Raw genomic sequence first — 17,903 nt, forward strand, 5'->3', positions numbered from 1 at the left:
CATTTTTTTATGCTAAGTGGTATTTTTAATTGATGAAGACTATCCCTGATATATGGCTTAGGATCACAGGTCCAGCTCAAATGGTAATGCAAGATACCCAGACTAACCCATCAGTTTCTCCTAGGTGACCCATTGGCAAGGCATTTATCCAAAACTTTCCCTTGACCCCAGATCCCACTGTCTATGCACACCCATGTGCCTCTTTTGCTCTTTTTTCTTGAGAAAGTGTATCTTGATCCCTATTTATGGACTAACTGTTCAGAATCGTGTTTAAACATTCAAATACAGTTGCATAGCAGTTATTTTGATTCAGTCCTCAGAATAAAATCACCAATACAAGTGATGAAACACAAGGAAAAACTTAACACATCCAAAAGAACTATGCAATGCTTCTTATCAATATTGTCTTTGCAATAAACATCAGTATTTTCCTGTAGCTCAGTTATGAAGGCATATCATGAAAATCCCTTGAAAGTCATCTGGTCTCTCTGTTCCTCCATTTCCCTGTGCATCCCATTTTAGATCTACCCACAGATCATTCCTAAAAGTTTTCAGAGCTAAGAATGCTTACACTTCTCTACCTGTCCTCTAGAGTACAATCACCTTTTACCTTGCCCTGTTCCACCTCAATTAAGTTAACCTCAGAGCAGTATTTTCCAGCCTGCACAAAGCTTGAAACCTGTGGCTTCCATTTCACATCTCAAGAACAGTTTGCATGCCTCTCTGAGTCTTCTCAGTTCTAACAATCAAATAAAATTACTTCTTCCTCCATAGACCTTGTTTTTACCTCTAGATATTCAAGGCTACAGTAACAGTATCAATTTAAAGAAACCCTTGTATCATTTAATGGGTTTTAAAGTATAACTAAAATTAATTATTCTTGCTTTACAGTTCAAATTTGGATGCAAACAATCAATGTATAGGAAAGTTTATTAAAAAAGCTTAGTTTTTATTGGAAACTCAGTTTTCTTTAAATTCAAACTGTAGAATGCAGGCAGGTATACTCTATATGGTATAATGACTACAAAGAACAGTGCTAACAATGTCCTGGAGCATTTGTGTGGTAGGAGCATTAGTAGTAGGAAATAAAACATATCAGGTGCAGGTTCTTCAGCTTTGCACCGAGATATTTTGCATCGCCACCAGGATGAACACATTTTAAGTTTCCAATAGCACCCTCTACTGTTGTCACTGCACCTTTTCTTCTCCTCCACCAATAAGTCCTTACACGTATACTCAGCTTTCAGTTAAACCCATTTTGTTAGCATTTTAAAGCTGAAACCCACCTGACAGTTCTGCCACTCCAGTTTGTGCTGACTTATAGAATCATACAAGGTCAAACTCCACAACATAAATTGCCGGGAGTTTTTAAAAGAGTTTGTCAAGTACAGTCTTAAAGATACAAAGAGAAGACCTCTAGGACAGGCCTTCTCTTCTAGCACAGCTGATACATGAGTGTTAAAGTACTTTGATGTGGTCTCAAAGCTGCAAAACAGAAACAGATCTGCAACTAAATAGACAGTAAGATCTAGTAAAGCTGACAAAAAAAAAAGTAAGTAGAACCAAATTTAGTGTGGTCAGCATGCTGTGGCTTCATAACTGACACCAGATCTCTGTGTTACTGTTAATTATTTGATTTGTAAATCAGACACAGACGAAATTCTATTTCTGTCAAATTAGTCAGATGGCTTGTTAGAGAGTTGATAGTGATTGTATGCTGGCTGCAGGACAGATGTCCCCTGCCAGTAAAAAAGCAACCAGTCCTTCTGACAGACTTAAAATGTCAGGATAACCACAGACACCACTATGCACTGTGTGCCCAGGAATTTTTTCTGTCCCATTTGAGGAGTACTTAAGCTGGATCACTGCCTTGGCTGAGAAGGTAGAAGACAGGCACCATCCAGGCTTTGTTTGCCATGACTGCTCCTGCTAGGGACCAGGAAGGACCAGAGACCAAGTATTCAGGTACTGGAATGGATCCTGCATGGGAGTGGTGAATCATTCACTCACAGGTGGTGTAAAAGAGGATTATTCTCAGTAATGGCCAATGCACTGGGAGCAACTGCCCTGTGCTGTGTCCTGCTAAGAGATGTAACCTGCTTGTAAGCCCAGAGGACTAGAAGCTACTTCTGGTATATACCCTTTGACTGCTCCCAAGCCCCCATGCTCTTCTTCACCTTCACTGACCTGATTTGACAGGGAAGGGAATGCTCTGGGCTGTGGGATGGAAGAGCATTGTAGTATGCAGAGGATGCCCAAGTGATTGAGACCTTGGGGTATGCAGGAGAGGCACAGGTTACAAACACGTGAGAGCTAACACGCACAGCCTTCAGCCTTGCCAATCAACTTCTCCCTTTGCTAGCAAATTCCTCTCCCACAGATGAATTCCAAACTGCTTGGAAGGGAGAAGTGTCTGTAAAATGGAAAACCAACTTATTTTCTGGCATCTAAGAGAGAAATTTGGCTTCAAGAAAATAAGCCCTTTCTCCAGTTTGTGTTTAATGGTAATTTCCTTCACAGACTGCACTGTGGTTTGTTAAGCCTTCAATTTGAAACCTGTATTTTAGAAGTACATTAACATGTAATTTCAGCCAGCTTCTGTGGGAAAACCCAGGTGCTTGAATGAGAAAACCATGATTTTTCCTGGCTGCTTTATGGGAGGTTTGCAGCCAGTTAATGAGATTGCCTGTATGAAGTAGAAACCAGGCAAAACCAACCTTTCTAAGGTATTACAGAAATCTATTAGATCCTTTTGCTATTTCCTAGCATCAAAAACCAGCTGCTGAGGTAGACACTTGAACACTCACTCCCTCTATATAAGAATCTTAGAAATGACAGGCTCTCCAGCCTTACCCTGTAAAAGTAAACTAAATGGAAGGGCAATTCATCCTCTTTCTTCAGAGGAACAATTCCAAATACTACTTTCCTCCTTGTTTTGGAGCCTATTTAATTCCAGCAGGATCAAAAATGCAAACACTGCCATTTTTCAAACAGGGTGTGTGGCTGTCTCTGGCTCTCTCCTGCTTGGTTTCACTAATCAGTCTCAGTTTATGCAGCATCTATAGGCAATATTGTCCATTCAGCAGTACTATTTTTCACTGATGTTCTTCATTTGTGGCTTCCAACAGTTTCTGCTTTCCTGAATCATGAAAAGAAAATGTCCTTTACTGCAAGCCAGTTGTGCAGGTGTCTCACACCACTGTTCCATGTCCCAAGATTTCTCTTCCAGGAGCACTAGGGCTCCCTTGTCATGGCATCAGGCTCTAGAACAGCACTGCTTCACAGCTCTGTTGTGAAGCACTCTGTGAACAACTGATAGCTTGTTTTTGTCAATTACTATTGTTTTGTAATAATAAATGTGCGTGCTTTAGGCTTATTAAATGTAAATAAATGAATTAATTTAATACACCAGCTTATAACACACAGCAAAGTCACTTCACCAAAGAGTGACAGTCTTTGCTCCATACAGGCATGGAATAAGAGCAATGTCATCCACCAGGCTGGGGAATAGAGTGGCAAATTCAGCCTGAGAGGAGGCTGAGTGGGAGAAGAAAGTGCAGAGTACTTAGCAGAAAGTTTTCCTATATTTTCAAGAACATTGAAGAGGTCTCCTTGAGGCACGATGGCATCTGCTACCTGAACAAAGACACAGGAGTCTCTTTAAGTGTCCTCCATCTTCTCTCTCCATTAACTCAATTTATGAGATGCTTTAGAGAGCATTCAAGGACCAGGCTTGGAAGTGGCAATTACTCTGCTGTCACAGGTTTTACATCTTTACTCTCTACTCTATTTATCCTACAGTCTTACTCTGACCTTGTATGTGCTTTAAGTGAGGGAGTGAATATATTGAGTGCAGGCAATTAGAAAGTAAGAAGATCTGATTCTTTCTTCAGCTGTTGGTTACTTCAATATCAGCTTCACCTCAGATCAGGGCAGGATAGACTCTGGATGCAACCAGGATCTGTGACAATTTTATGAATAAACAACACAACACCACAGCCAGTGAAAGAAAAGTGTGTGTTATCCCATCCATGTGAACCAGCTGTGGAGAGAAAATTTAGCAGCACCTTTTTCAACTTGGTACTGGCAAAGATTCCTTTCCTTTCCATTGAGGTTTTTCCTAGGCTCCTCTGTAGACAAATTATTCAAGGTCCCTTGGACATGGCAACAGGAGAAGGCTGCTGATACAGGGGGATTGACTGGACCACTGACAGGTGTGACATTAAGCTCAACTAGACACATTTAATGAAGAACACAGATGTCACACCACCAAAGCCAACATGCTGGGCCAAAGGCATGAAGGCTTGGCCACCATTCCTGACCTCCTTCAGAAAGACATCCAGAGCCTATGACCAGCTGCCGGGAAAGTAAAGAAAGGGGCTGCTATGCCATATACCAGTTAGGATTTCTCTTTAAATTTTTTAAGCTTGCATACCAAGAATTACAACTTTAGACTCTAGAGAACACACATGAAGAACTAATCTAAAAAAATAATTTTCCAAATAGTTAAAATCATAGGCATTGTTTTCTTGACAGCTAAAATTGGAGTGACTTGACAGCTTGATTCTTCAGGGCAGTGTGACAGCAAGGGAGGTCACCACCATCATTTACCAGAGCCCACATCATGGGGAGCTGCAGTGGGGAACCTCCAAGTGTGTTCCTCCTTCTCCTGGCACTACTTTGGTGGCTTTTTCCTAGATGCAATTAAAGGCCACAGCTTCACACTCAATTACAGTTTCTTCTGAGAGCTAGGATTGCTACAAACTCCTGCTTCTCAAACTCTTGTTTCACACCCTGTTGTTTCTGGTGAGAAGTTTCCCCTCTTCTGGCCTCACATGCAGCTTCCCATCCTGAAATTCAGGTTCTTGCCATGCCAGAGAAGTACCTGACGATGAAATCAGATTTCCCAGTCCTGGTCCTGCCTTTCTGAACACATAAGAAAAAGTCAATCAATTAGCAATGCTTTTCTTACTCAACACACTAGGGTCTTGCACATCTTTCAGTCCCCAGAATGAAGTGCCTGATTTTCTCCTTAGTCCTTCTTGGGATCAGTGCCTCCAAACCACATCTGTCCAAGCTTCAGTCTGACAGGAATCCAGCCAGCCCTTCAGCCTAGGTCAGCTTGTACTGTCACTCACAATAAACACATTTGCATAGGCGTGATGACAGAATCAAATCTGACAAAATTCCTATCAGAATTGATACAAATTGAATTCGCAAGAAGAAGGACCTGCCAAACATAATTTTGGGAACATATAGGAAAGGCATGTACACCCTTCTTGGCAGCCAGCAGCAGTCAGGATAGTGTTGGAGCTGCACAAAAGGCAGGAATACATCGCCAAGTGATGCCAACCCAGCTCCTTTCCCAGTGTTCAAGCTCCTGGACCGTCTGTAAAAATCATGTTTTATTTATTTTCATTTAGAGACAGCAAGCTTTCAGCACTTGTAGCAGAAGAGTCTAGTGTTTCGGGAGCTCCAGCTGTCACTGAGCCGAACACACCAGAAGAGCTTCCCCACTGAAGGCAGAGCAAAGCCTTTGGAATTTTGAGGCAATCCCATCCCTATACGGCATTCAGGGCACTTTTTTTCAATAGCTCCGGACTACGCTTTATTGACAACAACCGTCCGGGACGGGCTTCCCACCACAGCAAGGACATCGCTGCTGCATTAGCGCCGTCCCCTCGGTGCCTGGTGCCGGGATCGAGGCGGGATCGCGGGATGCGGAACTGGGGCTGGGCTGGGCCGGGAGCGGGGCGGCATCCCGCTAGGAGGGACGGGACTGGGCCGGGAACGGGGCAGGATCCCGGGATGAGGGATGGGGCGGGGCGAGATCCCGGGATGAGGGACGGGGCGGGGCCGGGAGCGGGGAGGGATCCCGGGATGAGGGATGTAGCGGGGCCGGGAGAGAGGAGGGATCCCGGGATGAGGGACGGGGCGGGGCGAGATCCCGGGATGAGGGATGGGGCGGGGCCGGGAGCGGGAGCGGGAGGGATCCCGGGATGAGGGATGGGGCGGAGCGGGATCCTGGGATGAGGGATGGGGCGGGGCGGGATCCCGGGATGAGGGATGGGGCGGGGCCGAGAGCGGGGCGGGATCCCGGGATGAGGGATGGGGCGGGGCCGGGAGCGGGGCGGGATCCCAGGATGAGGGATGGGGCGGGGCGGGATCCCGGGATGAGGGCTGGGGCGGGGCTGGGAGCGGGGCGGGATCCCGGGATGAGGGCTGGGGCGGGGCCGAGAGCGGGGCGGGATCCCGGGATGAGGGCTGGGGCGGGGCGGGATCCCGGGATGAGGGATGTAGCGAGGCTGGGGCGGGGCGGGATCCCGGGATGAGGGCTGGGGCGGGGCCGGGCGCGGGGCGGGATCGCGGGGCGGGGCTGGGGCGGGGCTCTCTCGCACCGCCCGTCCCGCGCGGCGATTGGCGGTCCTTTTCCCGCGTGACGCAGCGCCGGGCGGTGATTGGCTGCGTTGCCGCCCCCGGGCGGGCGTGGCCGCGGCGGTGACCGGGAAATGGGGACATGGCGCCGGGCAGCGCGCAGGGAGCGCCGGCCGCCGGCAGGTACGTGCACGGTCCCCCCGCCCTCACCGCCACCCCCGCCCTCCCGGGGTGGCCGCCGCGGTGACCAGACTCTTCAAGGGGCCGCGGCGCCGCCTCTCCCTGCGTGCGGCCTGCGCGGGATGCCTGGCCGGGCCCGGCGGCGCCGCCGACACTGAGGGGGCCGGGGGTCGTCGTGGGCGGCCGCCGGCGAGTGATGGCGCCTTGTGGTTCCTTCCCCCGGCAGGAGCGGGCCCGGGATGGCGGGCGGAGGCCCGGCGGCGCACAGCGTGTGCATGGTGTCGGACTTCTTCTACCCCAACATGGGGGGCGTGGAGAGCCACGTGTACCAGCTGTCACAGTGCCTCATCGAGCGCGGCCACAAGGTCCTGGTGGTCACCCACGCCTACGGTCACCGCAAGGGCGTCCGCTACCTCACCAGCGGGCTGAAAGTCTACTACCTGCCCCTGAAGGTGATGTACAACCAGTCCACGGCCACGACGCTCTTCCACAGCCTGCCTTTGCTCAGGTACATCTTCGTGCGGGAGCGGGTGACCATCGTGCACGCCCATAGCTCCTTCTCCGCCATGGCCCACGACGCCCTGTTCCACGCCAAGACCATGGGGCTGCGGACGGTGTTCACTGACCACTCCCTCTTTGGGTTCGCGGATGTCAGCTCGGTGCTGACCAACAAGCTGCTGACCGTGTCCCTGTGCGACACCAACCACATCATCTGCGTCTCCTACACGAGTAAGGAGAACACGGTGTTGCGAGCAGCCTTGGACCCTCGGATAGTCTCCGTCATCCCCAACGCTGTTGATCCCACCGACTTCACTCCAGACCCGTCGAGGAGGGATGACAGTACAATAACAATTGTTGTTGTCAGCAGACTTGTTTACAGAAAAGGTAATGGGGGATCAAATGTAAGCTTGTTTTGGTTGTTTTGTTTCTTTAGACAGGTCTTGGTCAGGTATCACTTAGGCTGTATCTGTGGTATGGATGGAATTTTCACTGGGAGTGGTGAGGTGGCTGTTCTGAGCTGTTGTGATGTGCACTCAAGAAGAAATGTACATTTCTTTTCACACGTGTTGGGTTCAGAGGTGTGTTTCCTTTGTAATACTGAAGATACTGAAAACTGCAGTTTGTAACATAGAAGGTTTGGCTTATGTTGGACATAAGATTTAGGGCCTAATCTGTATATTCTGGTTTTTTTGGTTTTTTGTTTTTTTTACATATTTGTCTCCTAAGAGGTCACAAGTTGTCTTTTTTCATAATATTGTGTACAGGAGTTTAACTGTGTTCAAGAGACTTTTTTTTTTTATTTCTTCTGCTCTTGAATAGAGTTGTAGCAGTGGGCTAGATCATGAGAAGTTCTGAAATGAAATACAGTAATGGCTTACCCTAAATTTTCTACTCTTAGGTATTGATTTGCTTAGTGGTATAATTCCTGAGCTCTGTCAGAAATACCCAGAGTTACATTTCTTAGTTGGAGGAGAAGGACCAAAACGAATCATACTGGAAGAAGTCCGGGAAAGATACCAGCTACATGACAGGTTTGTTCTGTGGATGGCTAATGACCCTTCAAGGTACTTCAGGGGTGGGGAACTGCCTGCCTCCCTCTTCCATAAACCCCAAAACCTGAGGCTGGAGGCCTAAAGGCAAAGCAGATAAACCAGATACTGAAGACTTTGAGAGTTGGTCTGTGATCCTGCAAGTTAATTCATACTTCTATGAATACGCCCTGAATGAGCCTTCACTCAAATCAGAGAAAATCTGACTTGGATATAAATCATACTCCTCTCTGCAACCTTGATGCTTGGGTCACGTATGGCATCAGGTGTTAGCAGCTCGTTGATGCCATTGCATGTGATGATGACTGCTAATAATTTATTTTATTATTTCATTATGAAACTCTTAAGCATAGTGCTTATCTCATACGTGTCCTTGTGGTACTACAAACATGTTCCTGGTGCTACCATGTTATCAGGGTGTTGCCATCATACATATGCATTTATATATTTCTCTGGGGTTTTCTTGATCAAGAACAGTTTCATGTTCTTAATTTTTCGTTTTCTTTTCTAGGTTTTTTGTTGCCTGTTTTGTACTTTAGTCAGTGATTGGCCTAATTTTATCATTTAAGTATCATTCTCATTTTACCCTTTATTGTTTTTCAATATCTGTTCAGAAGGATAGGTCCTGATCACTGTATCTTAAAATCTTTTTCTCTTGTCAGACTCAGATTGATCAGCTCTCACATTGAAAATTCAGATAATGCATTTGATAAATCTTATTAACTGAACGAAGCCATTTTTTCTTGCAGAACTAGAAGGCTCAGTAGTAATGTTCTGTAGACAATTGTCATTAAAACAGCAACTTCTCCCACCAGCTTTATTTTCAGAAGTTTCTTTCAGTGTGACAATAAAAAAGCAGAATCTTCTATTTCTCCATTGTTAGAAAAATTTAGAGAAAACTAAACCAACGGGCCTGTGTTTTTTCTCTCACTATATGAGTGTGAACCATTGGTACCTTTTTCAGAGTGTTTGTAACACTATACAGCATTATTATGGTCCAAATATAGTGTTTATCTCTGTTTTTTTTTGTTTTTTTTTCCTCTTGTATGCAGGGTGCGTCTTCTTGGAGGCTTGGAGCACCAGGATGTTAGAAATGTCCTGGTCCAGGGGCACATTTTTCTCAACACTTCCCTCACTGAGGCCTTTTGTATGGCTATTGTGGAAGCAGCAAGCTGTGGTTTACAGGTGAAAAAAAAAATCTCACTATCTAGAGAGCATGTATCCATGTTAAGCAAATTTCACAAAGAAATTATATGTGCTTGTAACATTTGATTTCCTCTGAGGCTCTGTCTTTACAGAGGTAAGCAAATATTATCCCCATTTACAGATCACCTGAAAGCTGAGACAGAAGGGTTAGCTGAAACTGCTTAAGCTCCAAGAAGAATTTTGTGCATAATTGGGAATAACATGTAGATCTGCTCTCAGTTCTCTGAACTAGCCAGACTGCCTCTCCAAAATACTATTTTGTATGTACTGCTTTACAGAGTTTTGGGGTAGTTGATGTTCGTGAAGGTTTACTTTGACAATACTTTGAAAGGAGCTGCAGAAAAATTGCCTTACTGTGTAGGGATTCAAGATAAGAGTTGGAGAGAGAGAAAACAGTAAAAGCCCTTTCTGACTAATTTACAGCCCAGACTGACAACTCAAAAAGAAGTTGAATCAATAGCCATAAAGAACTTAGAGTTTCACATTCAAATATAAAGAAACCTTATAAAAAAGACTGATAAGAGTACCTCATATACAGTAAGTATAGAAAATGTGAGTGACTTCAGTACCCTTTGACAGCAGTTGCTACCTAGTTGTAGTTATTCCCTTATCACCTCTTTTCCTCTCTAGAGGTGAGGAAGTTCTGCAGTTTCTTATTGCCCAGTGTTTAGAGATGATTGCACAATGTGACTCTAAGTAATTTTTGATTTCCCTTTAAAAATTATAATTCAGATTAAAAGTACTGAACTGATAAATACATTTTTGCCAGTGTTCAGTAGCCTAGGAAACTGAAATTTTAAGTATGTGGTAAAATTATCCTCTCCAAACAGAGGTAACAGTTTTTTTATGATACTGTGGAGGAAAAGTCCAAAATCTGGTTATACAGGTTTAGTTATGTACTGTGGCAAACACCTTCAGGAAAGGTGTCTCATAACCAATCATTACACCAAGTCTTCTGTTTTATCGTGGGACCAAAGAATCATTCTGGACAGTGTTGAAGGTAATCTGCTATGCTCTGTCTTCTCTGGGGCTTACATCTTTAGTTCACATACAGGTCAAGTTCCCAAACCATGATGTTTTCATATTCTTTTAAAGTACTGCATCTAGACAATGTAATAGCATTCTCATCACACAATTTCATTTGTTATATTGCATATGTGCTGTTTCTTTTGTTTGTTTCAAAGGTGGTGAGTACAAGAGTAGGTGGGATTCCGGAGGTACTTCCAGAAAATCTCATCATTTTGTGTGAGCCCTCTGTGAAATCTTTGTGTGATGGACTAGAAAAAGCTATTGCCCAGCTCAGATCAGGAACTCTTCCACCTCCAGAAACTGTTCATAATGAAGTAAAGACATTTTATACATGGAGGAACGTAGCAGAGAGAACTGAGAAAGTATGTATAATCACTTCTTTAAAATTCTCTGAAAGTACATTTCTGAGACAATTCTTGCTTTGAAATACTACTATCCACATTCACTGTGTAATATTCCAGTGTAATTTTTCAGCATGTTTTCTGTCAAGCATACATGGTTTTAAAAGGTTCACAAAATGCTTTTTGTTTTCCCCAAATACATCTCTAGATACGTGCATTTTTTTCTATTTGTATTTTCTAATGTGCCATGACTGCGGGTGAATATGGTCTAGAATAGCCTAGATGTTTGATTAGATTTCTATTCATGTATTTATTCAAGTCTTCACACAAAGTAACTTCTCTGGTGTAACTGGGAAACGTGCTGCATAAGGTGTACGAAGAGGTAAAGACAGTTCATGACAAAGCTATGTCACGTGCTAGCAAGTGGTTTAAAATTGTGAGAGGTATAGTTTAATGCTGGAAGGCTGAACACAGCTGAGTTTACATAAGCTGTGGTTGTAGTGAAAATTAATTTTCATAGTTTTTAAATAGTTTTTCAGAATTAGAACTGCACTTGAGTGTAAAAACTGCCTGTAGTGAAGAATGCTGGCTGCAGTGATGTTACAAACACCTGTAGAGATGTGTCACTTCTGCCTTCACCTCTGGGGTTTTAGGAAGGAGAGAGTAGCTGAACCCCATGCCTCTTACTTCGATTGTAGTGCACTCAGCTGTACATCCCATGTAAGCCTCCCTGAGGTGCCATGTACAACCAGTTTATTTTATTATTTTCAAGTGCCATCAGTACCGCTCATTTTACGATTTTGTAACTGCAAGGAACATTTGAATTGCAAAGTTTTTGTAGATGTTAGCATAGATTTGAGTTTGCTTTATATAGCCCTTTCTTAAAAAATCCAGCACTACTCCATGAAGGAAAATGTTCATAGAATTGGTAGAAGTATGCATACATCTTATATTGTGTGACAGAAGACAGTTGTTTGTTAGCATATTGTTAAGTTACGTTTATGATGAAGTTTGTAACATTCTTAAGGAAAAAACTGTGTCCTTCAAGCCTTTTTGGAGTGGTTTGTAGTGGGTTTGTAGTTGGCTGTGGTTGACATGTATAAGAAGTCACTAGTAGCATGCATTTACTTTGTGCAGTAATTGAGCTAGTGTTTCTTTAAATAAAAATCAGGAGCCTATTATGATTTGTTTCATTGTTCAGATACAGAGATTTGCAGTATTGCCAAACTCACCTATGAGTTCATCCAGCTTTGTGTTTAAAATTTAGTAATTGCATGTTCAGGCTCTTCCTATGACTGATGTGAATATGAGATTAGAACCCATTCAATTACTTAAAACCCCCAACTCTTTCTATATAATATTACATGAGAGACAAATTATGCAGCCTTCCTAGTTAATGAAATACTTCTGAAGTGTGTAAAAAAAGAGAATGTTTCATATTTCTCCTTAAATAAATGAATGAAATATCTAGAACAGGACTCATAAATCAGCACTTACAATCTGCAAAGATTTTTGGGGGTAATATTTGTCCCATCTAGTAGCTAAGAATAGTTAATATATTTTGTGCAGTGACAGCAAAGTACTGCCTGATTTTTGAGGTAGAAGCAACGTGTTTTTAAGATCTTACTTTTTGTCTTCTCTTTGTTTAGGTGTATGACAGAGTTGCTGATGAAGTGGTTTTACCAATGAATGAGCGACTTAACAGACTGATGACTCACTGTGGCCCAGTGACTGGGTGTATTTTTGCTTTTTTAGCTGTTCTGAACTTCATTCTCTTGGCGTTTTTGAGGTGGATGACTCCAGATTCCATTATTGATGTTGCAATAGATGCTACAGGACCTAAGGGTGCATGGACTAAACAGTATTTTTTGGGGAAAAAAAGAAGAGTTAAAGAAGAACTCCCAAACTCCTAAATTACTCAAGTGGAGAGGGAAGAATGCATCAGTCACTAAAGGTTTTAATGCTTGCTGACAGAGACATTACTCTTAAAATTCCTTAATTTCTTTCTGAAGTTCTTGGAAAGAAACTTAGTTCAATGTGCTACCTCAATTTAGGATGATGTTTTAAGTTCAGTTTTGGATTCATGCAAATTTATAGGCATCTCTTTTGCACTTAAATCTGGGAGGAGAACATGGGTTTTTATATGTGTCAGAAGCCTTGGAAACAAGAATATAAGATTTTTCTTGAAAACTTGAACATTGCAGAAAGGGACTTAGGGTGTTTGGGAAAGCAAAACACAAAAATGATTAGCTTACTGTAGTTCCTGCTAATCCCCGATATTTACTGTGATTTTTATTTTAAGACTTCTTTCAAAATAATTAAAAACCCAACAGAATACACTTTTTTTTTCTCCTAAGATGAAAATGGCACTTGAAATAAGTCATTTAGTCCATTACCATCTCAATTTCAGAGACTTAGTTCTAGCAATTGTGTACCAGTGACAGTGTTTTGCTTCCATAGCATTATTATTTTGAAGTTCTTTCCTAATTAGAGTGGCTCATCCTGTTGCTAAATCAAAATTCCATAATAATTTGCTGATGTTTTCAGAGGTGCTAAATTTGTCCTGTTCACTTAGGTGTGTGAAAGTGATGTAAAGCTTGTAGTGGTTTTTGTTTTTCATTACATAGGTGAAGAAGTAGTAGTATTTAGAGATAATACAGCCTTCAGAAACATCTCAGGCCTGAAAACTTCCAGCAGACTGTGCCAAAGTGTGAAATAACACGTGTGTGTGAGAGAGCAAAATCTGTGAAGGGCTTAACAAGCACACTTGTGCTTACTTGCTCTCTCCCACCTCCCACCCACCCATCCCCTTTTCCCCCTGCTTCTCTTTCTCCTTCCCCTTACTTATGACCAAAGTGGCATTTCAGTCCATCTCTGGGAGGGGACAGTGTTCAGGGTGAGCGATTTCACCTCATCCACATCAGAGACACTGGCAGGTTCTGCAAGTGAGATCTTGGGAAGGTATCCCTTAAGTGGAAATAACCAAGGGCTGTGCTTTTCATGGAGAGACAGAAGGGGCATCTGTGAGGAGTCCTGAGCAATGTGTACGTGGGGCAAGGGGCAGCAGAGCATTGTGCAGGTGTGTGTGAGAGGAGGCATTTCTTCCATTTGTGTCAACCACCTCTAATATTGCCCCTTGTCTGATGCACTGGGTTAATTTTTCAAGCATCACTAATGATGATAAGCTTACTATTTTATGACTGAAGTATTGTGTGCTGTCAGACACTGTATTAATATTAAAACTGTGCAATATGAAAATACTGTTTCCAAACCTTTGAAAGGTAGTATTTAACACACTACTTCTGCCAAATTCACCTTGTTTGGGTAGAGATGTAATTACACAAGCATTTTATAATTTCACTGAACATATTATAATGAAAGACAGAAAGATAATGTAAATAATTGCCACATATAAAGTCTATTTTCTTTTACTAGAATTTTTAGCCTTTGATATGTAACATAGAGTGCGTAATATTACAATTTGAGTTTTTCAAACTCTGCATTAAAAGTGGAGGTCATCTAAAACAGTGCCACAAGTGTTAAGGATAAGTGGGTGGAATTAAGCTAATACTTTACTTTTCTAAGTTATTATTTTTTTTTTTATTCAAGCATTCAGATTTCTAACAACTTTTTGAAAATACTGATTGTCACTCCAGGGAAATGTTCTATATATATGTATATACATGTGTATTTTTAATAGTATGTTGTTTGTTGTCTTTTATTTCTGTTAGGTTTCCTGCAACATCTGCAAACACAAATGAAAAGGATTTGTGTGTATCTATTCAAAATACTTTTTTCTTTTTTGGAACATTGTGTACTTATGAATAACTTAATAAAACCTTGTTATAGTCTTGTTTACAAGATCAATGTAAAGTTTATATAGAGGTTTATTTACCTTTCCATAAAGAATGGATACATTTCATTAATATGTGGGAACATACAATTAGAAAATACAGAAATACACAGCATAGTGCTGCTCTCCATCACTGGTTTTTGGAGTTCTTATGAGAAAGGTGATTACTAAAAAACATTCTGTACAAGCTGCCATGCAAACTTAACCCATAGCTGGTTTCTCAAATAACACCACTTGTGTTATGCAGAACTCTGTGGGAGTGATTTCCTCACTGGCCTTGTGCAGTGGAGTAAAGGGTGATGTCACAGAAACATTTACAGTTTTACAAAACATCAGTGGGTAACGTGAAAAAGGTTAAATAAAATGATCAGAATACTAAAAACAAATTGCTGAGATAATGAGTGTAGTTAGAAGTTAATAAAAATAACTAGTTAAAAAATTAAAATGTTTCAGTTGTGCTTGTAGGTAATATTAGATGCTTGTGGAATAGCAGGGAAATGGTAGCAAAGAGAGTGTCTTGCACAGAGCAGAGCCTCTGGTGTGAAGGAGGAGGAGGAGGAAGACCCATATACAAGGTCCCCCTCAAACTGCAATGAAATTCCATTCCCAGGCACAAGGAGAAATGTTGTTTCCAATGCATTATGTGCACACACTGAATTAAGGTGTTGATAATTGAAAATTGTACGTTAAACCATAGAATACACCAAGCATCAATTAAAGTATGGATGTAAGATTAGTCTTTCAGACTGTGTTTAACTGGGTAGGGATGGATCTGTAAGAAGGTAAATACACTGTAATTTACTTTTTTTGTGGTCAAGTTTTTCTGCATCTGTTTATATTTTTCCCTTTTTGATATTTATTTCTCTTCACTAGACCCTTTTTTTTTATATATGCTTAGCTTTTAAAAATTAATTATAAAAGTCTTTCTGGTGCTTTCTGCATCAGTAAAATACAGACTTTATATAAAAAGATAAAAGAATAATCAATCTCAAAATGGTTTAATATTTTGGGTGTTTTTAATTTAAAATATATCAATATTTTTAGTGTTTAATTGCTATCATTAAACTACTCATGGTATTTGCTGTGCATCATCATACTCTGTAGTATGTTGACTTCCACAGTTTTCCCTAATGACTTGAGCACTGGCACAGATAAAAGGTGGATACTTTTTAAGGGAATAAAACTAAGGGCAGGATGTGGTTATGCATCTGAGTGTATTATTTTACCAAAATTACACCTTTTTCTTGTAAGCCTAGGAGGTTTACAAGGTAGATTAGGTTGCTTCCAGATCCTGACATGCTTCAACACTGTCATAACTGGAGATGCTACTTGTGCAGGATTCATCAGACTTCAGCTGTGCATGACTGGTTGCCTTGTGCATGCTGGTTCTTCAAGCTGGTTGTTTAGCAGGAGGGACTGGTGCATTCCCTGGGAGCACTGGCTGCAGATGGGGAAAATAAAGTGCTTGCTGCCATTTGCTGTCTTCCTGCCCAGGCAGCAGCAGGAGTGCCGATAACCAGACCCTACCCGGTGTGATGGGTGGCAGATAGGTGAGATGAATTCCACACTGGCTTGAGAGCAACCTGTGAGTCACTCTCTACATTGCTTTTTGAAAGCAGGAGTGTTGTAAGTGTGCTGACCTAAGGATGCAAATGAGACAAGGCTTGTATGGGAAGTAGTGTCATTAATTAGATCACACTATAGAAAAGAAGTAGCTGAGCTCTGTATGGACGTCTTTGTTCTTATCTCTTCTGTTTGAGTGTTTCTGATTCTTTGATTGAATACATTTGATATTCTACTCCTGCCTATAAGCATTGGAAATAGACTGCTATCATTCAAAGTGTGTGTAGTGTAAGAATGGACCAATACCTCTTTGAATTTCTTTGAGATGAGAATCCCTCTAATTTTTATTTCCTTGCCAAATTCTTCAGGTCACATCTGACATTTCTCCCTAAAAGTTGGATAAAGTTAAGGTGAACCTTATTGAAAATGAGTTGTTTTCTGAACTGGGTTGCCTTTTTTTTTTTCCTGCTTATTCCTTGCATGTTTGTAAACTAAGCGTATATAAACATTACCTTTGCAGTTCTTTGGAGGATCCAGCTGAACTACTTCTATTAATTCACCATCTCATGACAATTTTTTGGAAGGATTAATATATTTTTTGGATGTTTTGATTTAACAATTTAGTAATTATCCTAGAGGTAAGGAAGAGTGGTTCATAGAGTAGTTTGGGCACCTTGCAGAAGTTCTCTATGAGATGGTTTTTTTCTGCAGGGGGCTGACTTGTTCGCTCAAGTCTATCAATGGAGTTGCATAATCCATTCAGCTTACAGCAATGATGCTCAAAAGAGGGAGGGAAGAACAATGAGAATCCTGTTTCGGCTCTGTCATTGCTCTTCTGTTGTGTTCTGCCTGTTCTCACGCCTACACTATGTTGCTCATCTCTCTAGTTTCAAAAATTCCAGAGATTTCCAAGTGATCACACCCAGTCTTGCTGTGGTTTACCTGACTATCACCTTCACCAGCATTCATACTTTCCACCATGCTGTTCAGCTGTTTTCCCACTGATGATTTTCTTTTACATCCACTGCAGTAGTTTTCCTAGTGCTCTTGTACACTAAGAGCAGATTAAGAGATTAATCAAGTTTTTCTCAAATGATTCACTCCATAATTTAACTGAAGATCTTTATTTGTTTTGTTCTGAAGCCAGGAGGGTGATTTTGCTGCTACACAAATAGAGTTTGTCCTTCTGGAAGAGTCACATTCCTGTGACTGCTTCCAAGCAGTCAAACTTTCTCATGGTTTTTTAGAGCACTTGGAGAGCTCTTTGGTATTATTCCATTAGGGATAAAAGAATTTCAGTGGAAACCTGATCTCCAGTTTCTTGTATTGTAATGAGTTTTGCGGACATGTACAATTCTACATACCCTCTAGCAGGTTGATTATGAAAGAAATCAGTGAATCTCCTTTGCAACTAAAAGCCAGTTTTCTGTTTTTTCTCTTAAAAGATGCTTTCCCTTCTTGCTTATGTCCTGTTGAGAGCCAGTTTTGTAAACCCTACATGAGAAAGATTGTTCCATCATTTAGTCTGACTTTACTTTGTAATGGTCTTAATATTTTTTATGTGTTCTTTTGTCTGCGTCCTACATTTTATTCTTTACAGCTTTTACTATTCCTCTGGCTTTGGGGGGAATGTTTTCATTATCTCAGATTTTTCTGGGCTGACTGATCATCCCTTTTTTTTGGTCCACCTTTGCTTGCTAATTTCTCCTCTTTGTTTCCCAGCTGAGCAGAATTAACTGTTTTTCTGTGATTCCTTAACTGAACTTCACTTGTAACATAATCTGTATCTTCAGCTGCCTTGTCCCG

General features: G+C 41.8%; 2 protein-coding genes across 2 annotated transcripts; one reads left to right on the top strand and one right to left on the bottom strand.

The window, feature by feature from the left end:
• Positions 1-5,667: 5,667 nt before the first annotated feature.
• LOC138117307 (skin secretory protein xP2-like) lies at positions 5,668-6,519 on the bottom strand. The gene has a single exon (XM_069027448.1). It carries the CDS (start codon positions 6,517-6,519, stop codon positions 5,668-5,670), a length of 852 nt encoding a protein of 283 aa, XP_068883549.1.
• PIGA (phosphatidylinositol glycan anchor biosynthesis class A) lies at positions 6,493-15,248 on the top strand. Its single transcript, XM_069003182.1, has 6 exons — positions 6,493-6,558; positions 6,782-7,440; positions 7,955-8,087; positions 9,158-9,290; positions 10,496-10,702; positions 12,331-15,248. The coding sequence occupies exons 1-6, from the start codon at positions 6,518-6,520 to the stop codon at positions 12,592-12,594; spliced, it is 1,437 nt and encodes a 478-aa protein (XP_068859283.1). The 5' UTR covers positions 6,493-6,517; the 3' UTR covers positions 12,595-15,248.
• Positions 15,249-17,903: the final 2,655 nt, after the last annotated feature.

This window comes from Aphelocoma coerulescens, chromosome 1, assembly GCF_041296385.1.
Source record: "Aphelocoma coerulescens isolate FSJ_1873_10779 chromosome 1, UR_Acoe_1.0, whole genome shotgun sequence".
Lineage (NCBI taxonomy): Eukaryota > Metazoa > Chordata > Aves > Passeriformes > Corvidae > Aphelocoma > Aphelocoma coerulescens.

Bases quoted from the DNA above. Each gene is read 5' to 3' on its own strand.
- PIGA (XM_069003182.1), top strand. From the start codon at position 6,518: ATGGCGCCGGGCAGCGCGCAGGGAGCGCCGGCCGCCGGCAG. The intron at 8,088-9,157 runs GTTTGTTCTGTG...TCTTGTATGCAG, and splicing joins AGATACCAGCTACATGACAG to GGTGCGTCTTCTTGGAGGCT. The intron at 10,703-12,330 runs GTATGTATAATC...CTCTTTGTTTAG, and splicing joins TAGCAGAGAGAACTGAGAAA to GTGTATGACAGAGTTGCTGA.
- LOC138117307 (XM_069027448.1), bottom strand. From the start codon at position 6,519: ATGTCCCCATTTCCCGGTCACCGCCGCGGCCACGCCCGCCCGGGGGCG.